A 26,456-nucleotide genomic window follows, 5' to 3' on the forward strand; every position below is an offset into this window, starting at 1 on the left:
ATAGCTCTGTGTTATCACTGGCAATCCTGGCTGTTTTGGATGATTGGCAAACACAAACTTGGTCCTTGCTCGAGCAGGTCTTCCTCCCCATTAATCAGCGCATCTCTTCTGTCGTGGTACACGCTACATTCTCTCGGACTGAATCTGTTGATGTAGCAGCTCGATCGGCAAGAAGGATGACACTGGCAGAGTAGATCGATCTCTTTAAAATTGTTTCTAAGGCAGGTTATGGATGAGAGTGCTGCAAGAAAATGGAAGAGCGAGGGTGAATGTGAAGCTAGAAGACCATGTCCAAGTTCCCTAATTTCCCTCTTCTTCTCTATGGTAAAATGATGAGTTCCTCCATGGATACGTATCCCGACTAGCACTGGAACCATTGCAGCAGACCCGACTGCTCTGGGAAGTTCACAAGATCAACTACCAGACAACGGAAGCTGCTGGGCCACTAGTCTTTCAGCTCCACCACTCGCTCGGTGATGGCTATTCGCTTATGGGTGCTCTCATCTTGTCTCAGCAGGGCCGATGACCCTTCCTGCCATTGACGTATGCTTCCGGCATTCAGGGCCCAACCTTGCTCGCCGGGAGGGTATGTTGGCAATAGCAAGTTGAAGCGTTTATGAACAGTGCCTATGGTTTTAACTTTGGTAATAATACAACGCGGGACTTTGGATGGAGCGTCTTGAAGAGCACATATTTGGAAGACGACCGGAGCCCGTTTGGTCCAGGCAGGACAGGATCGAGTTCAAGCCATTCACAGTTTCGACGATGAGGTTTTCTCTAGACCTGATCAAGCAGGGCAAGTCCTGTCTTCAAGTAGTACATAATATCAAAAGTTACTGTCTTTGCTAGTGAACTGAAGCTGAGTGCAACCGCATCAATTTTAATATAACATTTTAACCCTGTAATTTCGTGCAATATGAGTAGACCTTAAACGATGTTATCTGTGGAGTTATCTTTCTGGGGGTTCGCCTGTACATGTGAAACGAGAGCCAAAATCAACGGGACTGGTTCTCCTGAACATACATGTCCTCAAAGAGTACAGATCAATCCGGGAGATGACCCGATCCAGATCAGAAGCACCGTGGGGTAACTACTTTTCCTTATTTCGAAAAACACTAAATATCACATATTTAGTTTATTTCAAAATGCAACAAATATCATATATTTAGTTTCCATGAAATCATCTTTATGGATTTTATTATGGTAACATCTCAAATGAAATCATCTTTATGGATTTTATTATGATAATATCTCATATCTAATAAATCTTCCAAATTTTTTTTATTGATATCTCATATTGATATATTTCCATAACTAAATAAAATATCAAATATTCTCATGTTTATGGCTGTTTTTGGCTGTGCATGGCCCGTCCGCTGCCTCCCATGGCAGTGCGGGCACTTCGGGCATCTCCTCCCAGGTCCATGACCTAGAGCCGTGACTGCAAACAGCCCCGAAACAGGGGCGGAGCCAGCTCATTAGCAGAGGGGCAATTGCCCCCCTGAACTTTGGATTTCTTTGAAATTTTGCCCCGAAACTATGTAAAATTAGTATTTTGGCCTGGCCCCCTTGAAAAAAATCATTTTTGTATTATTTATATCAAATAACATTTTTGCCCCCCGGATGAAAATCCTGGCTCCACCCCTGCCCTGAAAGGATGTCTGAAGCCACGGGCAGCATTGCACAGTGGCTGAACAGCTGCGTGCAGCCACGGAGCGGTGAGGGGAGCTCGACCAAGACAAGCCACGGATCTCCATCCACAGCCCGGGTCATGGGCAAGACCACCTGAGAGCTTTTCTCGAACATGAGAACGATTCTCATGTTGTTTTCGACATTGTTTCATTGAACAATTCGATAAAAACCGTAATCTTTACCAAAACCAAGGCACATATAGCATATTTAATCGAGGGCAAAGGTGGCTCTGATACCACTGAAAAAAAACGAAGTTGGGATACGTGCCCATGATCCGAAACTAAAGAATAGAAAAAAAAATAGACCAATCCTAAAGATCATAGGATGAATTGTGGATCCAACACAACAAACAACGGAAGCATTTGAGTTTTTTTATTTATTTTGTATTTTGAAATCTTGTATATCTAGATAGAGAGTCTAAATATACTAGATATATATGTATATCTTATATCTATAATAGCATCTTTGGATTCGGCAATCCTAGTTGTTTTGGAGTTTGAAGTGCCTTTGGATGACTGGCAATCACATATCCGGTCCTTGCTCGAGCACGTCTTTCTCCCCGTCAATCCGCGCTTCTCTTCCATCATGGTATGCGCTACATTCTCTTCGCCCAAATCTTTTATTGCAGCAGTTCGATCAGAAAAAAAGGGATAAACACTCTGGCAGATTAGATTGGTTTCTTAAAAAGGACTGCATCTAATGCAGGTAACGGACGAGAGTGGTGCAAGAAAATGGAAGAGGGCGAAAGTGAAGCTAGAAGATCATGTTCACGTACCCGAATTCCCATCTTCTCCTCTATCGGAAAACGATGATTTTCTCCAGGGATACTTCTGCCGACTTGCACTGGAACCATTGCAGCAGAGCCGACTGCTTTGGGAGGTTCACATGATAAACTACCGGATGACAGAAGCTGCCGGGACCGTAGTCTTCAATCTTCATCACTCACTTGGCGACGGCTACTCGATTATGGGTGCTCTCATCTCTTGTCTCAGCAGGGCAGATGACCCTTCCCTGCCATTGACGTTTCCAACCTCCAAGGCCCGAACTTGCTCGACCAGAGGTTATGTTGGAAAGTGCAAGTTGAAGTGTTTAAGAACATTGCCAAGGGTGTTTGCTTCCGTGTTTAATACGCCGTGGGACTTTGGGTGGAGCCTCTTGAAGAGCACATGTTTGGTAGATGATCAGACCCCGATTTGGTCCAGACAGGACGGGATCGAGTTCAGGCCATTAACAATTGCTGCTGTGAGTTTTTCTCTGGGGGAGATCAAACAGGTCAAGTCTCGGCTTCGAGTGGTATGCATAAGATCAATAGTTAACGTCTTTGCTAGTGAACTGAATATGCATGCTCCAACATCAATATTGATATGACACTCTAACTCTGTGATTTCACGCAAAACAAGCAGACGGTAAACGATGTTATCTGCGGAGTAATCTTTCTAGGGGTCCGACTTTACATGCGAAACGAGAGTCACGGATCGGCACCTGATGCAAAATCAACAGGACTAGTTCTCCTGAACACTCGGATTCTCAGAGAATACAAATCAATCCGGGAGATGACCCAACCCGGATAAAAAACGCCATGGGGGAACCACTTTGCCTTCCTGCATGTCGTGATACCTATACTTACCGAATCTGATGTCAAAAATCCCGTAGAGTTTGTCCACAAGGCACGTAGGTTGATTGCGAGGATGAGAAGCTCTTTTGCAGTGTACCTCACGGAGCAACTGCTAGGGATGATAAAGAAATTCAGAGGGCCCGAGGTACTTGTTATTGGCATTTTCCTTAATTTGAGTTATGTTTCTCAAGTTTATGTCAAAGTCCGGATTGATATAGCTAGATAAAGGATCCTAGAATGAAACATAGGACAATTAAGAGGATTTAGCTAAACTCTTAATACTCTCGTGCTTTATGGTAGGGCAGCTAAATATATTCATCGCACCCTCAAGAACTCAAGCCTGACAATCACACATGTGGTCGGCCCATACGAGAAAATGGCTCTAATGCGACGTCCTATCAAAGGCCTCTACTATATGGTCTCTGGTGCTCCCCGGGTAACATTATCCGATCCATATACACGTTCACTTGATCAATACATGCAAACATAGAATACAGCCCGATTAACATGGGGATGTTATGGATAATCCTCTTGGAAGACGATCGATAAAACCGGAGGAGATACTTGGCGTGTACTTGTAAAATATAAAAACCAGAGTGTACGCTCCAACTGTTGGTTTCAATCATCGGCATCTCTTTGGCAGAACCTGTCGGTGTGCATTATCAGCTACGCAGGGAAGCTGAGGATCAATGTGGCAGCAGAGAAAGGATTTATACTGTACGTTTGGTTTCAGAGTTAAAAGTAATTTTGATTTTGATTGTGAAAAAGAACAAAATGTTGTGTAGTGTGTTGAGTTAAAGTTAAAGTTAAAATTTTTGACTTGGAAAATGTGTATTTTTATTGTGTAGTTTGGTTTCAGAATTAAAAGTAACTTTGATTTTGATTGTGGAAAATGACAAAATGTTGTGTAGTCTGTTGAGTTAAAGTTAAAGTTAAAATTTTTGACTTGGGAAATGTGTATTTTTGTGGTGTAGTGGGTTGAGTTAAAGTTAAAGTTAATTTTTTTTTTGTGATTTTAACCCTGAAAACAAACGGGCCATATTATTCTCAGAAGCTCGCGTCCTGTATCAACGATGCTTTCCATATGATCTTCCAAGCTGCCTCTTGACGATCATCATCATTGTCACCACCTCCGGCTCCATCCAAACATTCATATCGATCAATTGTCATAGTAATAGTTGTCATTAATTTCATATATGTTTGATATTGTAGTCGTAAATAGCTTATATAAAGTTTGAGTCTAGTAACCTATCAGCTTAAGCTTTTGAGTTGCATATGAGCTCAAATCCATGTAGGACCAGTATGTATTTTACATGGTATCAGAGCCTATCTGCAACCCAAAAGTTTAAGCTGATATGTTACTAGACCCAAGCTTCATATAAACTTGTGGTTTCTTTCTCAATTTTTTAATGTAGGATAACGTATCTCAACAATAGTTCCTGGGAATGTCTTTCCTGAGTTCTTAATGGCAATCAGATAAACCGAGCAATGATATAACCTAGGCAATGCATACAAGTATCGATTCTCTTCCCTACTAAGAAGCAAGAGGTTCCGGATTTAATTTTATCAATAAACCCCTCGGACACTTTTATCTATTGCCCGTTTCCTATTACGCATTAGACTCGGTGAGCCGTGAGTCTCCATCATAATCGGAAAAAAAGATATTTTACCCCTTGTAGCCCATGAACAATTGGGCAGCTCAAGCCCAAAATGTCGTTGTGGGCCTTTATCTAGGGTTTCCTGCTTGCGCGTCTCTCTCTCTCTCTCTCTCTCTCAATATATATATATGTATATATCCTCTGCTCTGCCGTTCTTCCCCTCGCTCGGTTCTGTTCTGTTCTGTTCTGTTCTCTCTTTGTACTACCGTTGATCATCTTTAACTGTGTACTCTCTCTGCTTCATTGAACATGATGAAAGTAATGTGTGGGTGATGATCTTCAATTCATGTGATGAAACATATCTACTCGCTACGTTCTTTCTGATTCGCAAGCAAATGTATTTTTTTTCCGACATGTTTTATTGCTTCTTGTCCAGCTTCTTGATTTTCAATCGCTCATTTGTAGATTTCTCTCGGTCGATGTTGTCGTTCTCACCAAGATGATGAAATGGAAAATCTTAGGACACCTTCTGACACGGCACGACGTTGCCGTGTATGAGAAAAGCAAATTTCCTGATTCTGATTGGTACTTGAGGAGTTCTCCGGGTGCTTTCGGTCCTCCTTTCTAGACCTCATGTAATGCTTTGTTGAGTCTCTTTGATATCTTGATTGACCGGTCATTCACGAAAATCGGTTTCTCGTCTCGGTCCCTTCTCCGGCCGTCTATGGTCAAGCTCCGCTTGTTCAGTGACTCTGCAGTCCTCCTTCGGTATTCGTCCCGGAAAGCTTTGTTATTGTTCCATTGCCACATGAATTTCTCGACCTGTTTAGGACAAATTTGGATTGGTCAGTGCACAATCTCTTCGATTGGTTGGTATAAACGAATCAAAATTAGTCGAATTTATGACCAAATGTAGAGGATAGATAAACCAACAGACCTCATCGGAAGATAACTTTTGCACGGCTGAGAGTTCTTTCCTTTGAGCAAGTTCTCGGGCATTCATCATTAGCTCAACGTAGTTGTTGTAGCTGAAATTCTGGAATCATTAAACATGATAAGAATCACAGCCGGGAATAAACTTGTGTTGCCATGCCTTTTCATTTGATAGCTTAGGTAATAGAACGGGAAGCTTCGGACTGTGCCGAGAAGATTTGAATGTTTGATAATGCAGCAGGCGATGTTCTTTTACCTTTTCTCTGTGCTCAATCCTCCACTTGGAAATGCATTCTGCGGCTTCATTTTTCAGTCGTCCCGTGTGAGTCAGTCGATTCTCCAAACGAACTAAATCATTCTCCACAGCCTCCCGTTCTTTCTCGAGAAGGACGGCTTTCCTTTTGGAGTTCAAATGTGCTGCCCTCTCCTTATCCAGTTCGTCACCAATCGTCTACGACAGGCAATGAAATGCTTATCAGAAACATCGGTTCTACGAGCTAAAAATTTGACTGGATGTTTTTTTTTCCCCCTCACTCAGCATGTTTACTTTGATTTGCTGTATTATGTCTTCCTTTGAGCCCAGCGACTGCCACATCTTTCCATTCAAAGCTGCAATGGCAGTAGCGCTTTCAATGGCTGCCGCTCTTGCCCGCTCTATCTTTTCAATTTCTCTGAAGATTTGCTCCTTTTCATCTGCTTTGATGTTTAGCCCCCAATGCATCCGTCTGCTCAACTTACGAATCTGCATTTTGTGATAGATAATAATATTCAATCAAGATTAGCAATGCAATGCAATCGTATTCTTACTTCAGATGTTGACTATGATTTCTTATCGTACTTTATCATCACAATCTCTGACAGATGTATCTTCTGGTATCTCTTCTGCTTCCTTTATCTTTCTCAGAATCCGTCCTTCCTCTCCCAAGCTCTGGTTCCCATGTAGCAACCCAAAGTGCAAGCTCTGGAACCATTTTTAAGGAGCAAAGGCCATAAAGTTATGAAAAACTCATTAGAAGCTTAATCGGTTGGAAATACAAGAAAGTTTAGAAAGTGAACATGATGGCTCTTGTTACATGTTTATCTATCTCTTTCACTGTTGAGCTGGGTTTGATGGCTCTTCCACGGCTCGAGTTGTTAGCAAAAGTGAGCTTGTCAAGAGATAGTTGCAGTGATTTAAAGCTGTCCCTCGTCCAATTCCTAACTGGGTAATAATAATGCGTGTGCTTCGAGCGTTGAGGCAATTTATCTCGATACATCTGTTCACAGAATTTGAATCACATGAGCCGAGAGCTGATACAATGCAAGGAATTCAAAGATTTTGGACTTTTGACTTACCAGTTTTTCATCTCTCGTCTGGTGAATCTGTAAACGTTCTTGGTTCAGCTTCTGAATGAGATTCTCTGCTTTGATCAAGTATGGGTTCTCGTAAGGATGCAGCTTGACAAAGTATAACTGGTGGACTTGTTCAGGGACACGATCTTTGCTAACAAGAGCACATTCTGAGGATTCGGAGTCCGTTTCTGCTTTAGAAATGGAGGGCAACTGCACAGCACAAGCTTCGGAATCCATGGACGAAGAACCGAGAACGGACTTTGTGGTTCTCTTTTCACTTCTTGAGTTGTCGGACTGGAAATCCTGCTCATCTCGATGTTCTTATGGGTCCGATTGTAATTGACTCGGTCCATTTCAACACTCTTACCGACTTCCCAGGCAATCCTCTTGGAGTTCACGGTAAGGAAGTCAACTCATTAACAATAAAAAATTATGTTATCCTGATGATAGTTTGCTTTGGACCACCAAACTAGGTCTATATATATGTATTATTTATTTACTGAATCAGGAGAACCGATTGAAAGACATATACGAATGAAAATGAAGTGTATGCTGATGAAAATGAAACTTCACTATGGTTCTCTTGCAACCAGCGATTGTATGGAACAGTGAAATCGTGTTGTATTTTGTATTATTGATTTGGTTTGATAATTTGGACAGCTTTCCATGATCTCTAGTTGAACTTTTGGCCCGAAATTTTGTTGAGAAGTTCAGATATGTAGGGTGGGCGCTGGTGAGAGATTGGAAGGTTACGTAATAGTTCAACTGACAGTCTAATGGGGAGTTCCTGATTCTCTTCTCGCTTCTTGAGATGGCACAAAGACAACTGATAGCGTCAATTCTTCTAACACGGAGTTTACTACTCGAGTGTCGGTTTCATCTCAATGATAATTGAAGCAATGCTCTTGGACTATATGGATGCAAAATCAGTCGACTTGGTAATGATGTAAACACTTCACTACACCCATTTAGTTGTTTCATGAAGATGCAATGTAACACTTATTGGCAATAGAAAATGACTTGTGTTCATTGAATATGCGAATTCCTTCTTGTTGTAGGATTCACACTCTACGGGGTTACAACTTATGGTATTTCTCAAATTACATCGGTTCTCCGGAAAAGCTTAAGCCAATGGATTACTGTGCCTTTGTCTTTTATAAACTTTTCCCATATTTTCTTTTCAACCGATGTGGGACATTGTGTCCTCTCACATCACCAATTTTTCTCAAACATCCCGCCCTCTGGTATCGTGTCGTCTTACACGAGTCACGTGACCTTAATCAATTGACGAGACCGCACGACTTAATCACACCCGCCCTCACTTCGATGTCCCGAGACTTAATCACACCCGCCCTCACTTCGATGTCCCGACATCGGATACAACGGGTGCCTGCTCGAGGCGCACGTTACGCTTACACTCGAGCCTACAGGTCACACGGACCCGCTCATACATGCGGGTTATGAGCACCTCACGGCACGAAGCCGCCCTACACACCCAGGACTATAACCATGGGCTCTGATACCAGTTGGATAAATTTTTAAATAAAAATGGGCCTAATTTGGACTCAAGCCCATATGCAACCCAAAAGCTTAAGCCAATGGGTTACTGGGCTATTGTCTTTTATAAACTTTTCCCATATTTTTTTTTCAACCGATGTGGGACATTGTATCCTCTCACATCACCAATTTTTCTCCAACATTTTGTAATGATCTCTTCAGGCCCTTGGATATTTTAACTGTTGGCTCCTTCCCAGAAATCGGCTTCTCGTCTCGGTTCCTTCTCTGGCCATCTATGTTCAAGCACCTCTTGTTCAATGAGCCTATGCTCTTCATTCGGTAATCATCCCTGAAGGCTTGGTCATTGCTCCATTGCAACATGAATTTTTCCACCTAAGTCCGAAAAATTTTGGATCAACTCAGTGCACAAGCTATAATTGATTGATGACTCGACAGAACTTAATTGGATTAGTTTCGGATGCAGAGGAGGATATATGAACAAAGCAAACCTGTTCATGGGACAATTTCTGTAGGGCTATGAGTTCTTTCTTTTCGGCAAGCTCTTGGGTGTTCCTCATTAGCTCAATGCACTGATGATACCTGGCATTCTGTAATTGAATTATCAGATATTAATTGCAGCTCGTTTTCCATGAACGTCGAAATCTAGACTGGCGATGTTCTTTTTTACCTTTTCGTCTTGCTCCATCCTCCACTGTAAAATGCATTGCCTGGCTTCATAATTTAGTCCTTCTATGCGATTCAGTTGCTTCTCGAAAGAAGTTAAGTCATCTTCCACTGACTCGAGTTCCTTCTGTAGAAAGATAACTTTACTTTTATGCTTCATATGTTCTGCTCTCGATTTTTCCATGTCATCTCCTAAAGACTACATAGGCAATGAAAACATCAGTCAGAAAAATCGTTTTCACGTGCTAATACTTAGTTAAACTGAATTGACAGTTCTCGAGAGTATGTTGTTTACTTTGATCTGCTGTTTTATGTTTTCCTTCGAATCCAAGGAGTTCCACATCTTCCCATCCACAGCGGCAGTTGCAATTGCTTCCTCTCTTTCCCACTCAATCTGTTCGATCTCTTGGCGGATCTGCCTTTTCTCATCCGCCTTCATGTAAAATTTCTGATAGATCTCCAGCTTTAAATTATGTATCTAGATTTTCCGGCAAATACTCAGTCTTGATGAGCAATAAAAGCACTTTAGAAATTGACAACTTCGATTGATATCTTACTTTATCATCATAGTCTTCGGTAGATATGCATGAATGTTTTGATATATTTTTTACTTCCTTGATCTTGCCCAGGACCTGTCTTTCCTTTGCCATGCTCTTGCTCGCATGAAGCAACCCGAAATGCAATCTCTGGAACCATTTTTTAAGGTTATGAAAACTCGTAAACAATCTTTGTCATTCAGGCGATTAGAGAAATTAATAAAAGTAAGAATCAAGCTCTTCTTACATGGTGATTGATCTCTTTCACGGTTGAGCTTGGTTTGATGGCTCTTCCGCGGCTCCAATTATTAGAGAAACAGAGCTTGTCAAGAGATAGTTGCAGTAATTTCAACCTGTTCATCTTCCACTCCCAATCATCATCGTAATTCTTATGCATACGATGGAGCGAGTTCAGGTGCAATTCATGCCGATAAGCCTGTGTGTGCAACTTAAATCACGTGAAAATGGGAGCTCATACGATGCATTTATCAACTTTTTTTTTTTTGTTTCTTTTTCTTCCGGAGGGTTGAGTTAAACTTACAAGTTTTTTGTCCCTCTTTTGGTCGGTCAGGATGAGGTCTTGCTCCAATTTCCGGATGAGATTTTCCACTTTGATCAAGTTCGGGTTCTCATAGGCGTGCAGCTTCACGAAGTAGAACTGGTGCACCTGTTTTGGGGCATGATCTTCATTTCCAGCATTCTCCGAGGATTCGGAGTCGACTTCAGCCGCCTTCTGCGAGGGCGTAGTATGAGCATCCGAATCCATTGAATCGAATTAAAAGGATTCGATGTGTCTTTTGGGCTGAGACAAAGGCACCAATATATTTTACATTAATTCTCTTTTTATGGGTTGTAAGTCCGATCATTTCATTACAGATAAGAGTCAATCCTCTTGGAGTCCACGGCAAGAAAGCCAACTGTGGAAAATTATTTTTGTGGCTGCCTCCTATAAAATGTAAAAACAATAATTCTCAAACGAAATATACTAATGTTAAACAGTAAACGCGATCATGATTTTATACCGGATGAATCTACTTGCGACTTATTAGTATGGAAATGGAGCGAAAGAATTTCAAAATGTTTACATTCAAAAATACTATTCTCCTAAAAACATACCTAAAAACGTACAATGATATTTATCAATGGATTAAACCTCCGTTCGGAGACATAAAAACGTGAAACATGGAAAATTGTCGGATAACTATTTATAAAATGCTTACAATATAACAAATTTCTTATTATTTATAAGGGGACTTATCATATTCGATTAGAAAAGGACGCTTACTTATCATTGTATGTGAACGCTTTTCTTAAATACTAATTAATGTGCCCATTCAATGAATGTGAACATTTTCTTCAACTCTTTTGACTAATTTCAGTGTATGTTTAGAATCAATGATGATTACGCTATGATTTTCCAAGCTGCCTCTTGATAATATCACCTCCATCGAGCACTCATTTTAAAGTGCCTTTTAATTATTTGATTAATTTCAGATGTCTGTAATTCCCAAGAAATAAAGGGAGGTCCTTTTTCCCGAGATTTTAATTGTGATTTATATGACTCTTGCTCTAACATGGAGTCAAGGGGTTTTGGATTTGATTTTTATTAGTTACCCGGTAGCCATTTGCTGCATGAGGAGTTCTCCAGGTGCTCTGGGTCCTCCTTTCTGGAACTCATGTAAATACTTTGCTGAAACACTTCGATGTCTTAATTATTGGGTCCTTCGTCAAATCGGTTTCTCATCTTGTTTCCTTTTCCGGCAGTCTATGTTCAAGCCCTTCTGTTCAGTGGCTCTACCGTCCATTATTCGGTTTTCGTCCCAAAAAGCTACGTTATTTCTCCGTTGGGATGATCACATCAGGAACTAATTATGTTCAAGCCCCGCCTGTTCAGGAGTGTGATGATGATCACGCTTAGTTTTACCAAATGGTCAGCGGACTTACAAGAGAGACTAATGTACGCATCAAAACATTTTGTTGGATTATTAGGCCTTTAATGATGGGCAACTAGACCATCGGGGCCCGTGCACTGTGATCAATCATTTATCCTTTTAATACTAGGTTTTCATGTATGCACGTGTATATAAACAAAAATTTGGAATAAAGAATTGAATTCATGAAAATAAAATAAGAAATTAAATTCAATAATAAATATGAATTAAAATATTCATTAATCTCTTTCATGAATAAGTTCATCATATCAATATTATTAGTGGATAAATGACAAAATTATTAATCATAAAAGAATTTAGAAAAAAAAAAGTTATGCATAATCAAATATATGATACTCCATATAAAACATAAGTTATAAAAATAGATGTAAGAGAATATAAAGAATTATCTAACTTTCGGAGAAAGAATACGATTCACTTGGTTGCTTGAAATCTTGATTCATGATGTACTGAATAATGTGCTCTATTTTTTTGTTGGTTCTAATGGAATTATGCTGATTACAGTACTCTAAAAAAGAAAAATTAAATTAGAATTTTAATTCTAATTAGAATTATAAATTGATTAGAAGAAATTAGTTGCCCTGCCTTGTAAATATCTTGCCAATGGATAGGAATGTCTAAATTAAAAGCTTGTATCGATATTGACAAATTAACCTCACCACCTGCATAGAAGCTCCAAAATCAACTTTTTTATATATATATATATATATAGGCAACTAAAATAATTCAAATTTTTTTGAGTGAAAGTAATTCAAAATTTTTTCTAGTGAAAGTAATTCAAAATTTTTTCCTGGATTAAATAATTCAAAGTCTAATAGCTATAACAATATCATTTCTTGTAATAATCAATAAATTTATTATTATTATTGTTAATAATTAATGGCATTGGTGGTAAAATTGACATTTACATAACAATATCATTTCTCTAAATTATCACTAAATTTATGACTTCTTTTAGTAATAATTAATGTCGTTGATGGTAAATTGATGTTGAATTGACATTGATGGAAAAAAATGTTATGAGATCATTTAATACAAACAATAAGTATAATTATAATCCTTAACCACTTTATTAGTGTTGAGAACTGGAAATTAATATTTCTAATATTGTAGTAATTAATGTAACAATTTAATTTATTGATCGTAATTTATTTTTCCCCATATATGAGAAATATATATGATTCTATAAAATATATATTGACTGTTAGACATACATATACTCTATTAGATTACATTTTAACTTATTTGATTTGCCGATCTAGCACTTTTTAGCAAGAGGGAATCAAATATATATATATATATATATATATAGATGTACATACATATACAAAGAAATTTCACTATTTATTGTACTATTTTTACTCAAATAGCATATAATAAATTTTACAAATTTGAATAATTTATCTAAAATATATCAATTACTTCTGTGAGACATTACTTAATTGAACTTTTATAAGTTTAGCTATATTATTCGAAATTTAATGAATGAAGCTTAAATTTATATGATTATAGATTTTCTTAATTTTCCTTATACTGTGAATATTTATTTATTATTGAAATGACCATAGTGATTTGAATTCCTCTTTAATACTACTTTGAATATTTTCTTCATTTTCATATATGATGATACTAATTACAATAATATGTAATAAATTAATTAATTATTATTTATATAATTATAAATATTCTTAATTTTCTAAAAGGAAGAATATTTATTTACTATTGAAATAACAATAAGTGATTTGAATTAGTATTTTCTTCATTTTCATATCTGCTCTTATTAATTACAATAGTATGTATTATTATTTAATTTTATATAACATAATAATATATGAATTAGTAAACCTATGAATATTTTTTTACTATTGAAATAACTGTTTGAATTAGTATTCTTCAATTTCATATTTGCTACTATTAGTTACAATAATATATATGATTATTTAATATTTATATAACATATTAATCTATTGAATTAATAAAACTATAAATATTTATTTACTATTAAAATAACAATAGGTGACTTGAATAATATGTATATAGAATTAAAATATACTTTATATATATATGTATATATTTTGCTTTAAATTTTGTTTTTTATAGAATGAGTTTTCCTAGTTATGAATCTACCCCCATTTATTTTCTCATAATCAAGTTTATATTATATATAGATGTCAATTAACAAACTTATTTGAATGGACTAAGCAATGGAGTGATTATCATTTTACTTAATTCTTTTTTACACTTTCAATTTAAAAATTAAGAAGTTAGACATATGCTCTGCTCTGCCGTTCTGTTCCTCTGTTCTGTTCTGTTATGTTCTCTTCTCTTCTCTCTTTGTACTTCCGTTGATCATCTTTAACTGTGTACTCTCTCTGCTTCATTGAACATGATGAAAATAATGCGTGGGTGATGATCTCCAATTCATGTGATGAAACATATCTACACGCTACGTTCTTTCTGATTCACAAGCAAATGTTTTTTTCCGACATGTTTTAGTGCTTCTTGTCCAGCTTCTTGATTTTCAATTGCCCATTTGTAGATTTCCCTTTGTCGATGTTGTCGTCCTCACCAAGATGATGAAATGGAAAATCTCAGGACGCCTTCTGACACGGTACGACTTTGGCGTGTATGAGAAAAACAGATTTCCTGATTCTGATTGGTACTTTGAGGAGTTCTCCAGGTGCTCTCGGTCCTCCTTTCTAGAGCTCATGTAATGCTTTGTTGAGTCTCTTTGATATCTTGATTGACGGGTCATTCACGAAAATCGGTTTCTCGTCTGGTCCTTTCTCAGGCCGTCTACGGTCAAGCTCCGGTTGTTCAGCGACTCTGCAGTCCTCCTTCGGTATTCGTCCCGGAAAGCTTTGTTATTGCTCCATTGCCACATGAATTTCTCGACCTGTTTAGGACAAATTTGGATTGGTCAGTGCCCAATCTCTTCGATTGGTTGGTATAACGAATCAAAATTAGTCGAATTTATGACCAAATGTAGAGGATAGATAAACCAACCGACCTCATCGGAAGATAACTTTTGCATGGCTGAGAGTTCTTTCCTTTCAGCGAGTTCTCGGGCATTCATCATTAGCTCAACGTAGTTGTTGTAGCTGACATTCTGGAATCATTAAACTTGATAAGAATCACAGCCGGGAATAAACTTGTGTTCCCATACCTTTACATTTGATAGCATAGGGAATAGAACGGGAAGCTTCGGACTGTGCCAAGAAGATTTTAATGTTTGATAATACCGCAGGTGATGTGCTTTTACCTTTTCTCTGTGCTCGGTCCTCCACCTGGAAATGCATTTTGTGGCTTCGTTTTTCAGTTGTACCGTGTGAGTCAGTCGCTTCTCCAAACGACCTAAATCAGCCTCCACAGCCTCCCGTTTTTTCTCAGCTTTCCTTTTGGAGTTCAAATATTCTGCTCTCTCCTTATCCAGTTCGTCACCAATCGTCTACAACAGGCAATGAAATGTTTATCAGAAACATCAGTTCTACGAGCTAAAAATTCGATTGGATGTTTTTTTTTTCTCACTCAGCATGTTTACTTTGATTTGCTGTACTATGTCTTCCTTTGAGCCCAACGAATGCCACATCTTTCCATTCAAAGCTGCACTGGCAGTAGCGCTTTCAGTGGCTTCTGCTCTTGCCCGCTCTATCTTTTCAATTTCTCTCAAGATTTGCTCCTTTTCATCTGCTTTGATGTTTAGCCTCCACTGGATCCGTCTGCTCAACTCACGAATCTGCATTTTGTGATAGATAATAATATTCAATCAAGATTAGCAACGCAATGCAATCGTATTCTTACTTCAGATGTTGACTATGATATCTTATCGTACTTTATCATCAAAATCTCTGACAGATGTATCTTCTGGTATCTCTTCTGCTTCCTTTATCTTTCTCAGGATCTGTCCTTCCTCTCGCAAGCTCTTGTTCCCATGTAGCAACCCGAAGTGCAAGCTCTGGAACCATTTTTAAGGAGCAGAGGCCATGACGTTATGAAAAACTCATTAGAAGCTTAATCGGTTGGAAATACAAGAAAGTTTAGAAAGTGAAAATGATGACTCTTGTTACGTGGTTATCGATCTCTTTCACAGCTGAGTTGGGTTTAATGGCTCTTCCACGGCTCGAGTTGTTAGCAAAAGTGAGCTTGTCAAGAGATAGTTGCAGTGATTTAAAGCTGTCCCTCTTCCAAGTCCTAACCGGGTAATAATAATGCGTGTGGTTCGAGCATCGAGTCAATTTATCTCGATACATCTGTTCACAAAATTTGAATCACATGACCCGAGAGCTGATACAATGCAAGGAACTTGAAGATTTTGGAATTTTGACTTACCAGTTTTTCGTCTCTGGTCTGGTGAATCTGCAAACGTTTTTGGTTCAGTTTCTGAATGAGATTCTCTGCTTTGATCAAGTACGGGTTCTCATTTGCGTGCTGCTTCACGAAGTAGAACTCGTGCACCTGTTTCGTGACATGATCTCCATCGGCAGCATTTCCTGAGGATTTGGAGTTGGCGTCAGCCGCATAGACAGAGGGCAAGTGCGTAGAATGAGCTTCCGGATCCATTGAAATCGAACCCAAAGGATTTTGTCTATTTTGGGCTGAAATACATACAGTTCCTTATATATTTTATCCATTGATTTTCTTTGTGTTAGTCATATTCCAGAAGCAATCCTCTTGGAGTGCACGGCAAGAAAGTCAACTCTGGAAAATTACAGCATCATTGATTCAACAACAATAATGTTCTTTATATGAAAAAAAAAAAACTCTATAGTCTATCCTTTGCTAGTGTTTAGTTTTTGAGTTGGGGTTTAACTCAAGTCAACTCTATTTTAGAGAATAAGAAATAGATGAGTAACATTATATATGTATGTATATATAGATTTGAAAGTATATGGAGAATTTATTATTAAAAATTTGATTATAAAAATGGGTATGAAAAAATATGAATCAGAAATTATTATTAAATGAAATAGAAAGACCAAACAGTAATAAGTGTAATGTTGAATTTGAAAAAGAATTAAGTTGACTTGGGTAGACTTTGGATTTGGATTTGACTTTTGAGCTGAACTGGGCTTTGAGCTTTGGGCTTAGGATAGTTTGGGCCCGAAACGTAAAAAATTCTGTAACATGTTCTTGGAATCTTCAAATCAAATTTTTCAAAGGACATATTCCCGAGTTATGGGCTTCACTTCATGAATCCATCCTTCAACTTATGAAATTGGTTTTCCGATATCGAACTTGATAACCAACTAGAACCGAGTTCGGTGTGACGGATGCTAAGCTAGCCACGGGGAATGAAATATTCGGTAGTCTAATGTACTGCAAGACCCAGCAGTGGTTCGGGTTTCGGGCTACTTGCTGAGGTTTTCTTCCAAATTGTCTATTCATTGGTTTAGCATTTATCTGTACTTCTTCAAATTGATATAAAAAAGGCAACATCCGTTAAATATCATTTTTGCGAATTAAGGACTAAGGCCATATCAAACTGACTGTTGTCGATCATATGAATAGGTATAAAAGCTAATTAGTAGTAAGCACTGATTTAGTCCTAAACGACAAGTTTGTTATGTAAATATGTTTGAGCCAAATCATGAGTTTGATTATTTCGATAAAATAAGACCAAAACATCAAAGTGTGTTTTTACCCATGCACGTAAACGCTAAAGCAGTACTCGTGCTTTGTACATGAAAGGACACATATTTAATTTCACGAAACTAAAGAGGTGTAACTGTAAATTGAATTAATATTTAAAAAATAAAAAAACTCATGCAATCTGAAAGCTAACAACTAAACTGGGATGTCAGAATCTCATGCTCTTTGGACCAAAATGTGTGCATATTGATCATGCAAAATTCGAGATCCCAATATCATGACTAACTCATTTCTTATTGCACTGACTCAATCAATTAGCTTCTTATAAATATTTGAGAGGGCAGCAATAATTGGGTGCATATCACTGAGGGAAAAAAAAAATAAGAATACATACACTGGTGAGAGGTCCAAACTTAATCAAGACATATTGTCATTGCTTGGAATTACTTTTGATGGCCCCAGAGAGGTTGAATGAAGAAAAAATACGTGCCTTAGTTACCGGGAACCAACTTGGCTCGGGACATTTTGGAACCGTCCATGAGGGCCAGTTCGGTCATAATGATGATGTTGCAATAAAGATTTCTAAATTGAAGTCCGATGACAGACCAAATGATCTTCCGCAACAATTTGAAGTAGGTTATTTATATTTATATAAAGTAGATAAGTCAATCTTTTATTCAATTTAAGGTTATTATTTTAAGTGGCCTACTCAATTATAAATTCTTTTGAATTCAAAAGAATGAGAAGACGGCTGGGGAGAATTTTCAGCACCAAAACATTATGCGTTTGCTCGCATATGGTGAAGATGATAAGAATTATTATTTGATCTACGACCACATGCCTAGCAGTCTTGACAAGAAACTAACAGGTCAATTTCACTATATTTATTAATTGTCATTACAATTAATTATTTTTGTAACGAAAACAACATACTAATTTTTTGTATATATATTCATGTTAGACTTGAGCTGGGAGGATACAGTGGAGATCCTTAAGGGTATTGCTAAGGGACTTGACCACATGCACCAGAAAGGCTACGTGCATGGGGACTTCAAACCGGCAAATGTTCTCCTCACGGATGTAAGTAAAAGACACCCGTTATAATAGATCATTTGCTTTTATCTCATGTTCTTGATTGCTAATTAAAAGCATTTGACATAAATTGTGGAAATTTTTAGGATAATGAAGCAAAAATCACCGATTTTGGGACTCTCTCCAAGATTGGTGCCACGAGATGGGTTAATATTTTTACCCCGGGCTATGCTGCCCCAGAAGGGAATGGAGGTATGGTCCAAGTATCAATTAATATTTTTTTTTTCAAAATTCTATTTGTGATCATAAGATATGATAATTTTACATTTAACTATTAATAGGTCCACTATCGGATAGAGTGGACGTTTTCAGCTTTGGGATAGTGATGCTTCAACTGCTGTCTCGTAACTCGGAGCTTGAGGTGCTTATGGGCAAAGGAAAAAAACCCAAGAAAAATAAATTGCGTGACTGGGCAATCATGGAACTAGGTTTGAAACATCATGCGGTTCATAAGAATTTCAAAGAATCTTGTGATAAGGAGACTGCTATAGCTCTAACAGAGCTTGCAGTGTGTTGTACAAATAGTAACCGGAATGGTCGCCCCCCCATGAGTGAGGTGGTTCAAAAACTCAATAATCTTGTGTCGCAAGCAATTATTCCTGATCAAGACATTAATTAAGTAAGATTTAGGAGCTCGTTTGCTTTTCCTTTTTCAATTTCTTGTTTTCTCTTTTCTTTGGTCTTTCCTTTGTCAGCTGGTTCTTCTCGTATGTTCTATCAATAAAATTTTCATTGTTGATCTGAAATTGAACTCCTTCCGTCAATACAGATAGTTATTAAATTGATAGTGCCTATTGTGTTTCTTGAGCCTTATCGTTATATTTGACAAATTTCTCAACCTAGGCTATCGATGGAATATCGGATGGATGTTATTTGTTGCTTGTCACAAGCTCCTAATTAACACCGTCTTATTAAAGTAATAACACCGATTTGATAGGTTCCCGGAGAACCCAACAAATATTTGAAGGTTTTATTAGGTATATCTGAGCAAGCAAGCATTCGGGACATTCAACTGGAAATGTTCCATGAAAATTATTTGAAGTGTAGTACAAAAAGCAAGGTAAGTTTATAATGACTGGTGTGGTCTCTATAAGACACATGCTATGGATAAATTTCTATTTATTGAAAATTGCAAGAGTAGAGTAGAGTAGAGGTGAATGGGGGAGAGACGAGGAGTGGAGGACGCAAGTAGTTAATTGCGGAAACTCGATATGTTCAACGTCTGTCTAGGCCTCTTCTACAAGTATTGCCCGATGAGAGAACAAACAAGCGAAGCCTGGTAAACATATTCCGGGCGGAGGCAGACTAGATGATCGATGTCTAGATCAGAACCATGACACTGAGCATGCAGTTCCTAACTTGCGTAGCGAGTTGACAACTTCATTGATTGAGAGCCGGACATAAAGTGAATCATCCACGGACTGCATTGCCAGCTTAGTAAGAGCAAAGCCATCATGACATGACATTTGTAGACTAGAAAAAACTTGGACGGCGTGTTTTGGTACCGTGGAATGTAATTGGTATGATAATGGATAGAATTGAATTGAAGGAGAGTCAAATTAAACAATATATCCATTGTTTGTTAACGAGGAATGAGGTAAAAGGATTTGAATGGGAATTACAAGGGTGGGGGATGCAATGATCAAAGCGCCCCTTAAAATATATATATGGCTCTTGCGTGGCTTGTGATTGATGCAGAGGATTTTTACAACCGTAACAATATGATAATTTATTATGCGTCGTTCAAACTTTTGAATTCATTAATTAATTATCCAGAGAAATATTTTAAGGCTTGTTTGGTTTCAAAATTCAATTTTAAAATCACAACTCTAACTTAACTCTACCCACTACAAAACAAAATAACTCATACAAAGTCAAAGAGTGAGCCCCATTTATACCACTTTTTTCCACAACAAAACAACATAAATCATACAAAGTCAAATGGTGGGCCCCATTTATTCCACTCAAAATCAAAATCAAAATTTGATTTTAAAATCTTACTATGAAACCAAACGCAACCTTAAGTTCATTATTCATAAGGACGCAAAGGCCAAAATTAATACATGAAACGAGGATTGGTCTGATTGAGCTCAATAGAGATATCAAATTCTTAATTTCTAGCCTATAGGAAACTTTTATCATTATGGATAACATGAATCCGGTCCGTTTTGATTTTATGATGTGATAAATCGTTTAAAATATTAGTATTGGGAATTTGATCATTATGAGGGCATACCCGTGCTACGCAAAATTTACAAATCGAATAAAAACATATACTGAAAAAATTATTACTTCTAGACAAATTTTTTAATTTCAAATAGAGAGATTTTTGGTTCATGAATTTTATAATGAAAGTTAATTAAATTTATCGAGGGGAAAATATAAGATTCAAAATAAAAGGAAAGAAATATAGAAGGGAGAATGCCATTGTTGTGGAGAGAGGAAATTATCTATTATAATAAAATATATAAAAACAGAAGAGGGCGAGGTGGACACGCTGTCTAAGCTCAGTTAGCAAACCCTTAGCTTCACGTTAAGTAACTTTACATTTCATAATGAAACTCACAACTCCACATAAAATTGACCTTTCGATTTAATTCATTGAATTTTTACTATATTTTGTTTGTGACATATTCGACGTATTTAAATTATTCGTCCATACTATTTGTATGTAATAATATAAAATTAATTCTCAAGAAAAAATTAAAAGTTTTGCGATAATTTAAAATAGCTCCTCGAGTCATTTTTTAAATTCAATGTACCAAATTTCCTAAAAATACAAGACAAAAATTCATTTCCTTCAATCATCTTTTACTGCTATAATTTTTTCTATATCCTAACTCATGAATAATATTGCCCGTTTTTTGTTTCACCGATGCACATTTCAAGATTTTTATTTTTATTTTTTATTACATGCTAATCCTATTGGGATCATATTATAGGATTATTAACTTTCTATACCTACGTTATTCTCATTTCATAGGATTAAATTATGTATTTGTTTGCCTTCATAATATATACTTCTTTTATAATGGTTAGTATTTATTATATCCATTTATCTTTTTTTATCATACATTTTCTTTATATCTATATTCATTTGTACATCATATGCGTTAAATATTATCTAATTTCAGTCATATAAAAATTTCACGCAATGTGCGGGTATCAACTAGTATAGATAAAAGAGAGAGGGAGTGTAGAGAAAATATGACTATCATAAAAGAGAGAGGGAGTGTGGAGAGAAAATGGGAGTGATTTTATATGTAAAACTACCATCCTACTCTCTTTTTCTTTTGGGTAAGTTATAATCCTAATCTTAATCTGATTATTGTTATCAATTACAAATGTTTTATTTAGTGATCCTTTGGAAACAGAAAGTTCCACAACTAATTTAATATAGAAAATTATCCTATTCTATCAAAAGAAGATAGCTCGAACAACTTTCAATCTTAATATATAAAAGCTAATCAAACGTGAAAATTGATATCTCCCAGCTCCCTAAAATCTTTTTTTATTTTTTGAATATTTTATTTTAATTTAAATAAAATTATGATAATCAATGATTAGTATAGATAAGAGTCAACACCAAAAGCCTTCCAACAAAATAAAAAATTTTCTTAATACGTGTAGAGCCATTAAATATTTTTTTCAAAAAATACAAATTAAAACACACTCTCAAAAATTAAATAATTGATCGATGAATATCAAATAATTATATTTTAATTTTCACATAAGAAGCCCACTAAGCACATTGCTTGCGCAGGCAAAGCAGATGGTCGATGTCTAGATCAGAACCATGACGTCGAGCGGTTCTTAACTTGAGTAGCGAGTCGACAACTTCACTGATTGAGGGCCGGTCATAAAGTGAATACTCCACACACCGCATTGCCAGTTTTGTGAGAGTAAAGCCATCGCGACCGGAGAACCCTGTACTTGATAGCAGACTTTTGTGGACTAGAGAAAACTTGGAGTATTTCGGACACCTCTTGTTTCTCCCTACTCTCTCTATTCTCCGTTCATATTGTTCTTCGGCCAGTATATGAAGTTGTAACTCATGGTAAAATCCTTCTTCTTCAGGATCATAGGCTCTTTTACAAATCAATGCGAGAATGAGCACACCAAATGCAAAGATGTCTGACCACGGCCCGAGTTCCTTTGGTCTATCTGCCACATAAAATAAGGAGCCGACTTGATCTTAACTTCTTTTAGATATTTAATATTATTATATTTATACAAAAATTTTAAAAAAATCATATGAAGCACTCGTGGGGCGGGTTCACATCTTGTATATATTAAGAAGAAAGTGTTCAAATCTATCGAAGAAAAAAAAAGTGGTCAAGATATGAATGTATCGACTTACTTAAAGTAGGAAAATCCTTGTAACCGAAACTTCCAACGAATGCTCTCCTATAATGTGGAGGTTCCACCAAATCTTGGAATGTTCCACCAAGAAACATACTGAAATCTAACACCTTCAGATTGTATCCCTGCTCGTACAATCAAAAGTTTTCGGGTTATACAGTACTATCACGACCGGAAGCAATCAACAAATCTACTAATCAACCATCGGTGAGGTGAGAACTAGCAATAACCTCGTCAAGCATGAGGTGGCGTGAGTCTATATTTCGAATTAAGTATTGTGGATTGTGGGCGTGCAAGTACTCGATAAATAATGCCATGTGAATAATCACCTTCACACGGTGTAGCCATCCGAAATTATCTGCATGCAAAGAGTGGATGAAACGTAATTAAATTCCACTCTAATATCAAGAAGGAACGATGAAAATTAAATGGTAGATTCAACGACCTTTGGTTATGAGGTTATAAACACTGTCAAGTGGCCAGAGATCATAAATAAGCACATCACGACCTTCTTCGTCACAGTATCCGATCAATTTTGCCACACTTGGATGGGACCTAATCTCTTCGTGGACAAGTCTTTCATTCTGTGTATATAAGAAGTTTGTAATTTGCGAAGCGTTCAAATACTCATCATTATTTTTTTTGGGTAAAGCAAATATTCATCCATTTAATGAGAAGCAAAGAGTACGTACTTTGATCATTAACCTATCACTTTCATACTCTACCCAATGACAAAATTCGGTAAAAAACTGAGGCCACCGCCAGAATTTGATGGTGACCTCATCCTTACGACTTGAGGTCGCCGTAGAGTTGTGGGACTCGAGTTTTCCCCGGTAGACTTTACCGAACTGGGTGTTCCCGATAAACCCGTCCTTGTTGAACTGATCTGTTGATTGCACCAGCTCTTCGTAGCGATACTCCATCAATGCAGAGTCCATGATTGTCAAACAGTTGGGCTTTCGAACGATCGGTCTGCCGTTTGAACGACTGGAAAACAATTTGATCAGAAATATATGGAAGCAGTGAGAAACAGTCTGGAGAATTTGATGATGTGCGCTTGATGGCCGGGGTGTCTTACCTACTCCAGAGCAGTCCGCACAGTTGATGATAAGTTGTTTTGTCACGGGTCGGTTATATATAGTTGATATATATATATATATATCCTTGTGTAGTGAGATAGTTATTTCCCTTCCCGAAATTCGTGGTCCGACAGCTATACGTCTATTATATCTGTAACAGCAGATATAAGGATAGAGAATCGATGCTTCACTAATAATCAGTAATTAATTAAGCACGAGGTCTCTGCAGCATAGGGGTTTCGAACACATTCAACTCGTAACCAAGTCACTAGATTTAGTCCCAACCAATAAATTAAGAATAATCTTTACTCTCATTAAAAAAAGAAAAATATAATGGGTAATTTTCAAACAGAAAACAGATATTTAGAGAAATCTGTTTGAGTGAATCTCTTATCCAATATCTTTTGGATAGATGTTTATAAAAATTAAACCTTTGGAAACACAGTGAAAATTGAAATCGAAATCGAATCTTTAGGAGGAATTGAATTGCTATCAGTTACAATACGGCCCCCCTCTTCCTAGCTATCAAATTCAACTAATTTTTGTTTTATTAAAAAAAGGAAAAAAGAAAAAAGAAATAGAAAATTACTGACCTTAATTTGATCTACGAGGAGAGGACATATTGTTTCAGGGATTTAAAGTTATAAATCTCGAACGAAGCGGATATTGGTTCCCAGGGTTTGTCACACAGTTTCCTTAATTAAAGTTTCTAATCCGAATATTGTAAATGGTGAAAATTCACAATTGGAGAAGATTTACCCTTTGATAGATTCGAACCAATTCAAATGTGGATTAATCGAGGTCGATTTTCGGACACCAATGGTGCACATAAAAAAAAATCTTGCAAAAGAAAAAAATAATCATTAAAAAGTTATCACTGTGCTCTTTTCTTTATAATATAAAGTAATTGTGTAGCCGGTGTTATTTTTGCTGATTCGGGATGTCCAAATTTCGCCCGACTAATCCGAGGGGCTCTATAAACTTTTGGCTGCACACCGAGCGGGTAATCACACCAAAGGCGCTTGGGTGGCTTTAAGAGGTTTCGAAACTGGGTTCGAGAGGACATATAGACTATTCTTTAATCACTAAGCCAAATCTTTTGAAGTTATATTTTATAAATTGTTGAAAATAGTAATATACAATCAAGAATATTTATTAGATATATAAGATCAGTAATAATTTAATTTCACAAATAAAATAAGGAAAAAAATTCTTTAAAAGAAGAGAATTCAGTATAATACCTTGAAAAATCCAAGATTGTTAAGATTTGCACAAAAAATTAATCATGGCATAATTAATTTGTATCTTCAATACTGTCAAGATTCATTTAGTTTATACTTTGTCTTATCTTAATTATATACATAAAAATGGGTGAGCTCAAAATTTCTATAAAAGTTTATGCGTAAGGAAAAGCAAAAAATTAAAGAGCTCATCTTGAAGTCTAATTGTAGCTGCACTAAAATAAATTCGAGTGTATGGAAAAATTGAAGAACCCCAATACTAGCAATATTTTCATAAATAGATCGATCACGGTTGATGTGCAGTACTTTTACTATTTATAATGTAATGTAACATATAAAATATAATATAGATAACGTACCATGTCTATGTTTATAAAACAATTATTTCATTCGCTTTATTAAAAAATAAATATGTACCACACTTTTTATTTGTGTTGCTTCTATTTACAAATACATATATAGATATGTGATTGATGAACCTATTTCTGAACTTTATGAAATGGAATCTCCCATTCTCTCTCTGTGGATATTTTTTGAGGTTGTCCTCTCTAATTACCAGATCTATTACATACTCCTAGTTTACCAGCAATTCCTGTGCGCACCCGAATTTCGTCTCGTCGGGGCACGCATGCGCGCTCCTAAATGCAACGCGGCTTGGGAGTATCCACCTTCCCGGGGACGCGCAACGGATGCACGTGAGAAGGAGTCGCCACTTGCCATTTTACGACCCGAAGGTCGAGGGCTGGCAAGTTCCCCGGGTCTAGGGGTACGGGGTACACCTAATTGCTAAGGCATATGGTCTGTGAAACCCGAGGTTCCGAATTCGGGGGTTCTGTTACATGCGAGCCTATATCTCGCATGCCCTATCGGTACTCTAACTTGTCTAGGCTTGCCATTTTTATTTAATTACCGCTTAATTAAGTTCCGCTCATCTTACGCGTTTTGACACCGTAAATTCGAAGAAACACTCCGACCGTCTGCTCTCCGACCGGGATTTTTACATTAATAAACATACAACATAAATCCTCACATTGTTCTCTCAAATAAATAAAATACAAATTATAACAATTGGATCCCGGTCGGTTCGCATTTCGGTTATTATTCCACTCATGCTCACCGTGTAGTTTGAAAAGACTGAAATTGAAATTAAAGTGCGCTCTCGGTGTATAAGGGCAATGGGCCCCATGATCGTCGGTTATGGGCGTTGGACCCAATGTGAATCGAGTCCTAAAGGATCGGGCTCGATCCGCAATA

At 37.1% G+C, this 26,456-nt stretch overlaps 4 protein-coding genes, 1 long non-coding RNA gene, 2 other non-coding genes and 1 pseudogene across 8 annotated transcripts; 5 read left to right on the top strand and 3 right to left on the bottom strand.

Annotated features, from left to right (window-relative positions):
- Positions 1–669: 669 nt before the first annotated feature.
- On the top strand, positions 670–4,062 carry LOC116204365 (annotated as a pseudogene).
- A 1,039-nt stretch (positions 4,063–5,101) lies between these two features.
- LOC116205861 lies at positions 5,102–5,492 on the top strand. Its single transcript, XR_004156595.1, has 2 exons — positions 5,102–5,253; positions 5,371–5,492. It is a non-coding gene; the product is annotated as an uncharacterized LOC116205861 (long non-coding RNA).
- LOC116206505 lies at positions 5,207–5,296 on the top strand. The gene has a single exon (XR_004156732.1). It is a non-coding gene; the product is annotated as a small nucleolar RNA R32/R81/Z41 (small nucleolar RNA).
- LOC116205860 (proton pump-interactor BIP131-like) lies at positions 5,350–7,642 on the bottom strand. The gene is made up of 7 exons (XM_031538549.1): positions 7,174–7,642; positions 6,912–7,094; positions 6,677–6,799; positions 6,386–6,580; positions 6,095–6,289; positions 5,843–5,941; positions 5,350–5,727 (listed from the first exon to the last, which is right to left on the bottom strand). Exons 1-7 carry the CDS (start codon positions 7,405–7,407, stop codon positions 5,530–5,532), a joined length of 1,227 nt encoding a protein of 408 aa, XP_031394409.1. The 5' UTR covers positions 7,408–7,642; the 3' UTR covers positions 5,350–5,529.
- Positions 7,643–8,172: 530 nt separating this feature from the next.
- On the bottom strand, positions 8,173–10,766 carry LOC116205859 (proton pump-interactor BIP103-like). 2 transcript variants are annotated; one of them, XM_031538548.1, is made up of 7 exons: positions 10,429–10,766; positions 10,135–10,323; positions 9,909–10,037; positions 9,647–9,799; positions 9,356–9,550; positions 9,177–9,275; positions 8,173–9,060 (listed from the first exon to the last, which is right to left on the bottom strand). In XM_031538548.1, the coding sequence occupies exons 1-7, from the start codon at positions 10,651–10,653 to the stop codon at positions 8,845–8,847; spliced, it is 1,206 nt and encodes a 401-aa protein (XP_031394408.1). In that variant the 5' UTR covers positions 10,654–10,766; the 3' UTR covers positions 8,173–8,844. The 2 variants fall into 2 exon arrangements, with proteins under 2 accessions (XP_031394408.1, XP_031394407.1); XM_031538547.1 differs by having other exon boundaries at positions 9,647–9,829; positions 10,429–10,759.
- A 3,451-nt stretch (positions 10,767–14,217) lies between these two features.
- On the top strand, positions 14,218–14,307 carry LOC116206506. Its single transcript, XR_004156733.1, has one exon. It is a non-coding gene; the product is annotated as a small nucleolar RNA R32/R81/Z41 (small nucleolar RNA).
- Positions 14,308–14,594: 287 nt separating this feature from the next.
- LOC116204366 (proton pump-interactor BIP131-like) lies at positions 14,595–16,532 on the bottom strand. The gene is made up of 7 exons (XM_031536447.1): positions 16,169–16,532; positions 15,907–16,089; positions 15,672–15,794; positions 15,381–15,575; positions 15,102–15,287; positions 14,850–14,948; positions 14,595–14,735 (listed from the first exon to the last, which is right to left on the bottom strand). The coding sequence occupies exons 1-7, from the start codon at positions 16,397–16,399 to the stop codon at positions 14,595–14,597; spliced, it is 1,158 nt and encodes a 385-aa protein (XP_031392307.1). The 5' UTR covers positions 16,400–16,532.
- Positions 16,533–18,208: 1,676 nt separating this feature from the next.
- Positions 18,209–19,139, top strand: LOC116204367 (probable serine/threonine-protein kinase CST). The gene is made up of 4 exons (XM_031536448.1): positions 18,209–18,296; positions 18,390–18,508; positions 18,607–18,712; positions 18,802–19,139. The coding sequence occupies exons 1-4, from the start codon at positions 18,209–18,211 to the stop codon at positions 19,137–19,139; spliced, it is 651 nt and encodes a 216-aa protein (XP_031392308.1).
- The last annotated feature ends 7,317 nt before the right edge of the window (positions 19,140–26,456 follow it).

The sequence above is a fragment of the Punica granatum genome, chromosome 4, assembly GCF_007655135.1.
Source record: "Punica granatum isolate Tunisia-2019 chromosome 4, ASM765513v2, whole genome shotgun sequence".
NCBI classification, from domain to species: domain Eukaryota; kingdom Viridiplantae; phylum Streptophyta; class Magnoliopsida; order Myrtales; family Lythraceae; genus Punica; species Punica granatum.

Coding starts and splice junctions, on each gene's coding strand:
- LOC116204366 (XM_031536447.1), bottom strand. CDS start 16,399: ATGGATCCGGAAGCTCATTCTACGCACTTGCCCTCTGTCTATGCGGCT. Junction 15,795..15,906: donor TGAAAGAGATCGATAACCAC/GTAACAAGAGTC, acceptor AAATGGTTCCAG/AGCTTGCACTTCGGGTTGCT. Junction 14,736..14,849: donor AAAAGTTATCTTCCGATGAG/GTCGGTTGGTTT, acceptor TGTCCTAAACAG/GTCGAGAAATTCATGTGGCA.
- LOC116205860 (XM_031538549.1), bottom strand. CDS start 7,407: ATGGATTCCGAAGCTTGTGCTGTGCAGTTGCCCTCCATTTCTAAAGCA. Junction 7,095..7,173: donor AGACGAGAGATGAAAAACTG/GTAAGTCAAAAG, acceptor TTCTGTGAACAG/ATGTATCGAGATAAATTGCC. Junction 6,800..6,911: donor TGAAAGAGATAGATAAACAT/GTAACAAGAGCC, acceptor AAATGGTTCCAG/AGCTTGCACTTTGGGTTGCT.
- LOC116204367 (XM_031536448.1), top strand. CDS start 18,209: ATGCGTTTGCTCGCATATGGTGAAGATGATAAGAATTATTATTTGATC. Junction 18,297..18,389: donor TCTTGACAAGAAACTAACAG/GTCAATTTCACT, acceptor TATTCATGTTAG/ACTTGAGCTGGGAGGATACA. Junction 18,713..18,801: donor TGCCCCAGAAGGGAATGGAG/GTATGGTCCAAG, acceptor AACTATTAATAG/GTCCACTATCGGATAGAGTG.
- LOC116205859 (XM_031538547.1), bottom strand. CDS start 10,653: ATGGATTCGGATGCTCATACTACGCCCTCGCAGAAGGCGGCTGAAGTC. Junction 10,038..10,134: donor TGAAAGAGATCAATCACCAT/GTAAGAAGAGCT, acceptor AAATGGTTCCAG/AGATTGCATTTCGGGTTGCT. Junction 9,061..9,176: donor AGAAATTGTCCCATGAACAG/GTTTGCTTTGTT, acceptor TTTCGGACTTAG/GTGGAAAAATTCATGTTGCA.